The following is a 10,713-nucleotide window of genomic DNA, read 5'->3' on the forward strand; positions in this document are numbered from 1 at the left end:
CAGGTGTTATGTGATTCTGAAGGCAAGCACTACAAGCTTTTCTTCTTTAGATCACAAATTACTCCAAAAAATGTGAAAATATGCAATTCCGTAAGTATTATTTTCAATGCTTAGAATTCTGTATTTTGAGTAAAAGTGAAAGTTTCTGAAAACCAGTTCTTAATAGAAACAGATGACAACTTGAAACACCAGACTGGATTCTAGATAAGGCAACATAAAACAAGAAATATCAAAGGAGATGAATTCTAATTTGGATATTTCACTGAGGCATCTAGTTTCATTTTATATTTTAATAATAACTGTTTATATTCCCAGAATCTAATTTTGTAATTACATTACAAAATAAAATATATCAACCATACTTAGTTATGTACATTCTGCTCCAAAAAAGGACTGTATGAATTCTGTACATTTCTTTTAGAAATACAAACAAACCACAGCACAGGTCAACAATCTGCTGGCAATTAAGGGACACAATTCAACCTAGAAGAAAGATATCTGTGCAAAATCGTAATCCATTACTGCTTCAGTAGCAGTAGTTCTGGTGCCTCTTCAGCATACTCTAACTAGTTTGCTTTCCCTGCCTCCAAACACTGTTCCAGTTTAACTTGTGTGCTGGTCAGAAGTTTCTGTAAACGTCACTATTACTTGTTAGAGTCTGTCTTTTGCAGAAAAGTGAGACAAATATTATTAACAGGGAAATAAGGTTTTAGAAAATTATAATACATAAGAATCTAGGCAGGTGTACTTTACGCACCATCAAACCTCACTGAAAAATAAAACTGACTGTGCCCCTCTGATATCTTGCCATACATTTTTAATGAAAAGTTTTACAAAGCTTACCCTCCATCCTATTTCCCAGTACACACTACTTTCCTACTTTCTTAAAAAACAGAGATAAAACTACTGGTTGGTCAGACCACAGGAAAGAATAGTTTAAAGGTCTTTCATCAGTCTAGACAATACATACATTCACTTGAATGGGAGTTCTTACCAAATGTTGCAAGAAAGCAATTACATTCAGAGAAACGGGTATCAACTGCTACCCCACGGTTATCATCAGTACACAGCAATCATCATTAATCACAAAACAACAACCTCTCACATAGCCCTGAAGTGAAACTGAATCACTGAGGAGAAGCAGCAACAGTTTTTCCCTAAAGATAACTGAATTTCAGATATGGTAGAATTTGTTTAGTTTTGGTTGTGTTTTATTTTGTCACAGAAAATGAAGAAACTACAACTTTCAATCCTACAGAGATCTGCCTAGATCACACACACTTCCTGTGGAACCATTACAGAAGCAACAGTTCATTGGTTTCACTTAGTCATTTGTAGAAGCCCAAATTCATTAGTCTTTCTATTGTGCACACAAATTCTAAGGATCAGCAGTGTTTAATTTTTATTATCATCCAATTCAGCTAGGAAATAACTCAAAATTTACTTTTAAGTTACTCTTCAGTTTCTTGGCGACAAAAACATGAGACTACTGCAATCAAGTGAACTTTCAGGCAAATACACTGCAGCTCATACACTCTTCAGCTCATTAGACAACAAACTGTACAAGAGTGGAACTAAAACAAAAACTCCAAATGTAACAATATTATCTGGGCCTCTCACCATTGTTCTTAGTATCATAGAGCTTTGCAGCATTCACTTATTAACAATATTAGGCAAAAGACAGTATACCTAGTTGGCACAAAAAGCCAGTATTTATGACCCAGGGCATGAACATGAGAGCATAACTGCCAGAATCAAAGCTGCTTCAGTGAAATAGGCCATCATGGAAATCCAGAGACCAGAACCGAACTCCAGCAACCACTTTTCTGTATTCTGTCTGAAAAACACGCATGCCAGTCACCAAGCATCCCTCAATCAGAATTCTAAACGCAGAAGAACATATGAAAAAAAATGAATGGAGAGGTAATTAAAACTGTGATGTCTAAATTCTCCTACGTATATATCAAAAATTAACTTACGCTATAATAATATCAAACTGCATAGCATTAGAAATTAAGGCAACTTGAATGGCTGAAATAGAAAATTAGAATTTTACCGATTGCTTATTACCATTCTGGAATTTATAATACTGTAGAGTAGACTGTTGCTAGTAACAACTACAGTCCACTTTAAGCAAAGTCCACCTTAATTCCAGAGAATGCAAAGTTATTAATTTGGACAAGTTGATGCATGCTCTGCTTTCATGTCCTCCTAGCAGGTTTTGCTGTTAACTGCTTCTCTCTTTCAAGTTCTTTTTCACGTTGCTGTTCTCGTTCTAGTTCTTCTTTCTGCCTCTTTTGCTGCAGCTTAAGTGCTCTTTTCTAAATAGAAAGAACAAAAAAAAATTAGAAGTTTTAGGGCTTTATATAAGCTGGAGCTACAAACAACACTCCTCCTGTTCTTCTCATGCTCTTCTTGAAAAACATCCTGGTTATGATTGCAATGCTACCGATACTGCTCATTTTTCTTCCTCCATCCGACTTTATCTTTCAAAAATAGTAACATTTTGATCTACATAGGGAAAATATGACTGGATTCCCCCAAATCTCATTAAAACTCATCCTCTCTTTATATCAGTCAGGTGCATACTGTGCAGTTTATTTTCTCCAAGGGGGGAAATTATTTTTGTTGGACAGATTGAAGGACTAATCTTGTCAGAATGTAACCAGAGACCAACTGTACAGCATCAAGTCTGTGACTTTTGCCACTGTTAAGGAGAAAATATTCTTATGTTTATGACAACATAGTTTCATTAAAAAAAAAAGTCACACGAACTAAATCAACTATGAGAACTAGTTGAAATGGACTGGATTACAAGGCAGAACAAGGCACAATTCCAGTATCACCTAAAAGAGAAACATGATGATGACATTGAAGATCATTAAGAGTTCAGATTTTTAAATTGTTTAAACGCATGAAAAGGTAAGCAAAGCTTAAAAGCAAACATGGTTTAGTGCTATTGAAAACATGAGAAAAAAGTTAATAGGGGAATTTAATAAAGATTATATTTTTATTTGGAACTTTCAGTGTGCATCCAAAATAAAGATCAGAAGTCAGTAATGTATAGTTAACTAACTATGTTTAAAAACAAAAAAAGACTCCACTCACTTTTAATTTTGACGTCTTCTCATGAAGTGTCATCATTTCATTTCTAATATTCACTAGCTTGTTGTGATAGTGCTTAGCTTCTGAAAACTTTTAAAATATAACAGTTATAGCAATGATTGGCAAGTTGGAATAGCTGCTTTATAAAGCTGTACATCAAAGCAGCAATTAAGAACATAGCGATACCAGAACAATTTGATAATGGATGAAACATGTTAGATCTTATATTACCTGTATTAATACAGAAAATTGCCACACTTCCACAGGTGCACAAAGTACCTGTGTACAAAGTACCTGCTATAGAATTAACATTCATTAAAACAAAATAAAAATATGACCACATACTCGTATTTTATTAACCCTTCCTGCTAGTCCGGAGAGGTGCCAAGCTGATGTTGCAGTCTTACTGAAGGACTGCATACATTTGGCTCTGGTGACTGGTTTTGAACAACTGCACATACTACTACTGGCAAACTGAGTCTGCTTTTTCTTCCTAGTACTCTTCCTATTTAATGCAAATATACTGGTCTATACACCATCTACTTTTTGGTGGGTGGAGTGGGGTGGAATAGAAAATAGATGAGAAAAGCACCCAATTTTGCAACAATTTGTCCCAAATTACTAAACTGGTAGGTAATCATGTAGTTTGTTAAGAACAAGGAAATATGTAAGCGATACAAGTGTTACTACTAGTATTTCAGCAAGAAAATCTGTACTAGTATACATTTGCTAAAGCATCAGTGATACTTACCAAGGCATTGATATCAAGAATGGAGTTACACTCTTTGAATTTTGAAATTTCTTGCTCTAATGTTTCTAGTAATACCACTTGGTTCTGTCTGAAATAAGACAAGATGCATAAAACCACAGTAAAGCAGAATGAAAAGGAGTCTGAAAAGGGTATCTGTAAAGATATGCTACACAAGCAAGGTTTTCAGAGCACCTATTTCTAATACAACAAATCAATTATTTCCTTATCGGTAAGCTCTTGTAAGGTTTCACTCAAAAATCTGGAAAGGGTAATTTTGGATTTATTTTTTCAACCAGCCCTTTAAATATATTTTAGTTTTGATCATAAGACATAGATACATGCTTCCTGATAGCAGATTTCTCTAATGCATTGCTAGGCAATTTCAAATAAAGATGTCAGTAAATATTTTTTGAAAAAATCCCAGCTGAGTACACAATAATTCAATTCTTTGTTGTCTGGGCTCACAAAGGATGATAAGATATCTGGGATGAGTATTTGAAAACCTTGAATACAGGCACCCTGCAGACTGTAATGATATTTGTGACTGAATAGAGGGAAAAAAAAAATCTCTCTGGCTTTCTACTCAGTTGACTCTGCACTATGCTACATGGCCTAAGTTAATTCTGTATAGAACTTGCTTTGATCCTTGGGGCTTATTAAAAAAATGCTCCATCTCTCACAAATCAGCTAAACTCCTTGCAAACACATGCTGCCCTTGGTTGCAGCAAAATGACATATTTGTACCATGAAGCCCAACTCAATATAACCTGCAGACCCAAAATGGCTCTGTGTAAAGCCCTTTCAGGTATCTTCATATCCATATCAGATCTAGACTGCATTTGAAATAAACTACTCTTAGTTATCAGTGAGATGTCAGTGTATGAAACACTCATATCTATTTAACTCCTTAATTATATTTCTTAGGTGCATCTTTTGCAGCACACCTTACAGACAGCAAAACAAACAGAAAAAAAACTGCGCTACAAGCTGCCCTGAATGTTAAGTGCATCTCTGAAAACAAAATAAATCTGCTGTTCTGAGTAGACCTTCCACTACAGAAGTAAACAAGTTTAGAAATTTGCATGTCTTCTGCTGTACCTGGCTGACTGGATTTTAGACTTATGTTCTTCAGTCAAAGCACTGGAAGACTACACTGCAGCTTATACACTTACAATTATTCCTGTAATCTTAAATATCACTAACTATTCTGACTTTTATAGCCAGAATAGAAAAATGCTATAGTAAGTTATATTCTAATTAACAATACTTAGACCATTATATGGAAAAACATGGCAAACAAAGCATGCACATAAGAAGTTTACTTACGTCAGTTCCTTTAGTGCTAATTTTGATCGCTGAAGATCAGGCAAATAATGAGAAATTAATCCTTCAGTTAGCTGCTCCACAGCTTTCTCATCTATCATAGGCATATCTTCTACTACTCCTTCATCTGGAGATGCATCACTAAAACCTAACACCAAAGAACAACAAGGTTGAATACCATAAGTTGACATATTTGAAATTTCACCTCGTACAACTGTATTTTCCTCTCTAAAGGTTAAAACAGCATTTCAACACTGAAGTTATAGTTCACACTGTAACACGGGGAAGCACTTTATCAACTAAACAGTGCTTCCTATTTCCTCCCCCTCTCTATCCTTCTCTTATTCCTAGTCCTATATCTCAGGCTTGCTGGTGTATAGTTACATTGTATCTACACACAGACAAAATGGGAAGAAGGGAGTATTCCAAAGACACCTCATAAGAGAATTCTAAGTATTCCAACCTACTGAGAAAACACAAACAGTATCGGTTATTTTGGCTGCGTAACAAAAATACACTGAGCATTGATGCTCACCTTGTTCTCAGAGTTAGGGAATAAACCTAAATGAGACCAAAACTAATAAAGGTCATTCAAGCTCAAACCCTACCAAAACTCTATTCAAATACCACATGCTGGATTCAAAAACGTTTACAGAACAGGCTCTCAAAGCGGCAGTCACTCCGAGCTTTACCGGGCAAGCTATGGGTACTTGCTGTGCATGCAACTCCTGGAAGAGAAACACCTGCAGCTCGGAGTCGCACCGCACGGGGACGGCGCCGCAGAGCCCAGCTGTATTTTGCTCCGCAGCGAATCCAGGCCGAGCATGTTCGAGGCGGAGGGCGGCGCCTCCGGGCGCGGCTGCTCCCCGCGGGCCGAGCGCACCGAGGCGCTGCCCGCCTCGACCCGGCCATTATTTCCCCCACCCGGGCGACCGTTGGTCTCGCCCCCCCCTCCCTCCCCTCCCCGGCGACCGTTGGCCTCGCGCGCCTCAGGCCCGGCCGCCCTGCACGTACCCAGCGAGTGCCCTGGGGCGGCGGAGCCGGCCGCCGCCGCCCCCTCCTTCCCCTCAGGCTGCTCCGCGGCGCTCATGGCCGCCTCTCCCGCCCGCTCTGGCGGGGCCGGAGGCTGCTGGGCCGGCAGGAGCAGAGAGGGACGGACAGAGACTCGGCTCCTCTCACCGCGGAGGGCGGCACGGCACCACCTGCCCCTCTCCCCGGCGCCTCACCATAGAGTCGACCATGCGGGAGCGCGCCTAGAAAGGCCGTCGCTCCGGATGCGGAAATGACGCATGCTCAGCGGGCGGGAAAGCGTTCGAGGCGCAAGGCCGCTAGTGTGGCGGCTGAGGCTGCTCCTGACGGGAGACTGGTGGCCCCGGCACTTTTTTTGCGGGTCTGGGCTGAGAGCCTGCGAGTGGCTACGGGTCCGAGTGTGAGCGCCCACAGAGCTAGGTGCCACAGGGAAGCGGGGGCCCCCAGTGAGCAGGCATCCGCACTTGCCCGGTCTTGGCTGTGGCAAAGATGGAGAGAAAAGTAGCAAGGAGTAATTCAGCCAGCACTGGCCAGCGATTTCAAGTTACCGAGGAAAAACTGCTTTCAGACAAAAATAAAACATAGCACAATTTCATAACTTTTTTCCCTAAGGAAAAAATGGCTAAAACCACTGCAGAGTTGTCTTTTTTAATGACATACTTTGCTTGTATTTAATATATCTGTACTTTATTCACCAAAATTGTGAAAATTACTCCCTACTTCTAGCTTTGGTTTCTTAAGATATGAAATTCCTGAGAACTACTTTTTGTTCATCTCTTTCTGCGTGTCCCCCAAGACTCCATAAGAACAGAAATAACTTGCAGGTGTATTTTTTGATGTTTTTGATGAAAAGTGTTTGTATATCATAGAATCATAGAATTGGTGAGGTTGGAAGGGACCTCTGGAGATCGTCCAGTCCAACCCTCAAATGAGTGGCCCATACAGGGATCGAACCCGCGACCTTGACATTATTAGCACCACACTCTCACCAACTGAGCTAAACCTAACCCCCATATGGATGATACGATTTATGATTTTTTTCTCTCTCATATTTACAAAGATCTTTTCAGGAAACGCAGAAATGGCTATGCGAAAAAACCAATACAGGAACCACTCAGAAAGTGCTTGCATGCAAAATTTATTTTTCTGTAACTTACACTTGCTTTCAGACAACTTGATTTTCAAGTCAATAGAATCTCTGTATTTGGTAAAAGCGATGGATCTGTAGCCTCCTGCTTTATCAGAAAGGGACCGCTACCCAGACAGTTAAAGAATATTAAAGGATAACCAGTCAAAGCTCTGCAGACTTCCAAGTAAAACAGGAGCATGCTGTAGGCGACTAGATTTTTCACTTTGTTTTTTCTTAATAAATAATTTCAAGTTGTTTTAATGAGAGAGATTCAGATTTATCCAGTCTGTGAGTTCTCTTAAAAATTTCTAACTAATTATTAAAATAAATATGAAAGGTACTTCTGCAAACAAAACAAAATACTAATTACATATTTGTTCAATTAAAAGGTCATACAAAATCAGACGTAAAGTGACCATAGCAGGTAAAAAGCAGGGAAGCTTAGCAATGGAAATAAGCAGCAAGGGTCAAATTCATGGTTTCAGAGTGGTACAGAATGGTTTCAAGGTAACTAGAAAGCTTCCCTAGGGAACAACTCTGGTGTACAGAAGTTCTCAAGAGAAACCAGCCTTGACTCTCTACACACAAAGATTATTTCAGAATGCTGCAGGGGTGGTGGACACCCCAGGACAGAACATGCACGTCTGTGCAGCGCCATTTCCATGGCCCTTGCAGTTACCAAAAGTTCTGAGCTACCTCATTGAGGCAAACTAGCCTGGAAGCAGTTCTATCCAACGGAGAGAGTCCTTTTCAGAGTGGCTATAGATGCTGTTTAGATATCTCAAGTTTAGGTGGAACTTCCATGACCATGATAAGATGGATAAATTTAAAATGATTCGGTTTGAATTACCTGAACCATTTCTGATCACATTCCCTGTTTTTTAACATTTTTGAAAGTTTCAGCATTATCCCTATTGTAGTTTTCATGTCCATGGCATTTTTCACTCCCAGAGCTCTTACTAACATCAAACCAATTAACTATTAGTATAGCATAAGATTTTTTTTTCTATTTCCTAATAGTACTATCTTAACTTGGAAAGTTCTGACTCAGGCTTTGTGTTTTTCATGACAACAAAATCATTTCTGCAAAACCACAAACCTTCAAGATTAAATTAAATTCAATTAGTCTCACTAACAGTTTTCAGAAACACAGAGACAAAAAATAGAGTTTTGAGATATCTATCATACTTTACAAAATGTCATTTTTATCTACAAGACTGTTAAGAATTCATATACGTTTTCCTTCATAGATATTATAATTAACTTGATCACAATTATGCCACTATTATGTCGTCAAATTTAAACCTTGTCCGTTTCTCTATTTTTCTACTTTTGCTTTAAAAAAGCATTATCAAAGGCTTAATCTGACAACAAATTAAAATAGGCACTTGTCAACTAACTTAAAAATACTTGAATCATATTCTTAATTAGAGCTGGTTGGCAATTTAATTTTAATTAAATTAATGGCAAAGAGTTGTCTTTTGTGGAAAATTTCAGTGGGAAAGACTTCTCAGCTTCCAGATGGAATTTCTAGAAAGAACAAGCAAGATAATCATTCTGAAAAACTCTCACTTCACATGTGGGAGTTTCAGATCTCTGCTCCTGCTTTGCCTGTTCCAGGCCCTCCCACATCTTACTGAAATAGACTAACGATTGGAATATAAAATTAGTATCTGTTTCTCTAGAGCAGTTAAAATTTAACTGTTTAACAAACCAGAATCTCCAGAGAAAAGATGATAGAGACTCTCCCGTCTTCATTTTCCTTTGCAAAATGATCTTTGTTTCAGAGATCAGGGAATTCTGTTAAAAGAGTTTGAGTGTGTTTGTGACGGGAGGATAACCATTTCCCATCCAGCTTTATTTTTAACATTAAAGACTATTTTTTTCTTCCACAATGGTACACAGAACATGCTGTTGGACTAGACTTGGATAATGATCAAGTCCCTAATCTGTTTTATAGTCTATAGGAATTTAGAGTAAAAAATAGGCCAGAAATGAAGAAAATGATTAATTTATAAACCATATAAATTATGCTGTGAACAATGACTTACCAAGTTCATTAGCCTGTGAAGGGTGAGGCAAGGATTCTACTAAGAACAGATGTTTGAAAAGGAAGTCAAGCAAACCCTAGAATAGGAAACATAAACATTTGGTTAAACTAATAAAATGCATACTTACCTGCTGGTCTAAATATTTAAATTCAAGGAGTTGTGCACGATTAGTATTAAAATTACCATTATCTAAAAAATAGGTATTTTGCAACAACAACCCCCTCTACCTAATTTGTGGAGCCATACAACGTGACAGCCTTTATTAGTGAGTTAAATCAGCCAGAGAACAAAAACATTAAGAATGGTTGAACCGAAACGTATCTGGGAGTGTTTTCTTAAGCAGAAACGCTAGCTTAAGAGGTTCCAGCTGCAACTGCTCACTCCTAGTCCAACACCATTCACTGTCCCCTTGGTTGCCTTACGCAAGTCTATGCAAGTTGTGAACATGGAAACGGCGTCATTTATCCAAACAAAAAGATTGCAACTCCTTCCAGTATGTATTTTCTCATTCTAGCCATTTCCGTGACCCTGCTTGTAGTGTGCCCCAAAGCAAGTGCAGGTGAGGCTGCAGGGGAGCCGGGTGAAGGGGACGTGGTGGCACCTCTGCAGCCACCGGGGCAGAGCCACATGAAATTATCTCCTCAGGACAGCGGGTGCACCACAGTGCGGCCAGGGAGCTCTGACAAAGCCTAATGGCGCCTGTTTTCAGACGACAGCTATAGGCAGCCTCCACCCAAGGCCAGCTTGCCGCGCAGGGCCCCGCAGCGGCCGCGCGGGAGGCACCGGCTCGGCCTGGGCCTGCGGCTCCGCTCGGGGCGCCGATACCGGGCGACGCCTCTGCCCTCGGCCCTGCTCCAACACCTCGCAGATTTACAGCCTTTTCTTGGTGACTTCCCTCAAGCAGGCAGAAGACCAGGAGAGGTTATTTTCCCTCAGGCAGGCCACGTTCCTACAGAAGCCTTTGTTCCCTTGGAGAACTCCCTGGCACAGGCACAAGATCAGGCCGTGGCTGTAACAGGTGGAACGCATGTGGCTGGGAAAGCAGAAGGAAGATTTCGGCCATCAGACCAGTGAGGAGCAGGATAACCTCTCAGCAAAATTAGTAAAGGCAAAAGTCCCACTGCTTTTAGGCTGGAGCACGGCAATGAAAGGCATTACACAACGGCAGGGCCTTTGAGGGGTTTGCTGCATCCTCCCACATCCTTTGAGGAATGTTAAGGCAGAAAGGGCACATGGCTTCCTGCACCGCAGCAACGCGGGGGCAGGAATTACTGGGAACGGTGTAAAGCACCTTACCTTTTATGAGGAAAGAAGGGAGAAACCCC

General features: G+C 39.9%; 1 protein-coding gene across 1 annotated transcript; it reads right to left on the reverse strand.

Moving 5' to 3' along the window:
• Positions 1 to 275: 275 nt before the first annotated feature.
• On the reverse strand, positions 276 to 6,436 carry BLOC1S6 (biogenesis of lysosomal organelles complex 1 subunit 6). Its single transcript, XM_062583742.1, has 5 exons — positions 6,194 to 6,436; positions 5,183 to 5,327; positions 3,857 to 3,944; positions 3,109 to 3,195; positions 276 to 2,321 (listed from the first exon to the last, which is right to left on the reverse strand). Exons 1-5 carry the CDS (start codon positions 6,267 to 6,269, stop codon positions 2,202 to 2,204), a joined length of 516 nt encoding a protein of 171 aa, XP_062439726.1. The 5' UTR covers positions 6,270 to 6,436; the 3' UTR covers positions 276 to 2,201.
• Between the last annotated feature and the right edge of the window lie 4,277 nt (positions 6,437 to 10,713).

The sequence above is a fragment of the Rhea pennata genome, chromosome 10 (genome assembly GCF_028389875.1).
Source record: "Rhea pennata isolate bPtePen1 chromosome 10, bPtePen1.pri, whole genome shotgun sequence".
Classification (NCBI taxonomy): domain Eukaryota; kingdom Metazoa; phylum Chordata; class Aves; order Rheiformes; family Rheidae; genus Rhea; species Rhea pennata.

Excerpts from the sequence above, each read along its gene's own strand:
- BLOC1S6 (XM_062583742.1), bottom strand. The coding sequence starts at position 6,269 with ATGAGCGCCGCGGAGCAGCCTGAGGGGAAGGAGGGGGCGGCGGCGGCC. Across the intron at positions 3,945-5,182 it reads TTAGCACTAAAGGAACTGAC|ACAGAACCAAGTGGTATTAC; the intron begins GTAAGTAAACTT and ends GTCTTATTTCAG. Across the intron at positions 2,322-3,108 it reads AGAAGACGTCAAAATTAAAA|AAAAGAGCACTTAAGCTGCA; the intron begins GTGAGTGGAGTC and ends CTTTCTATTTAG.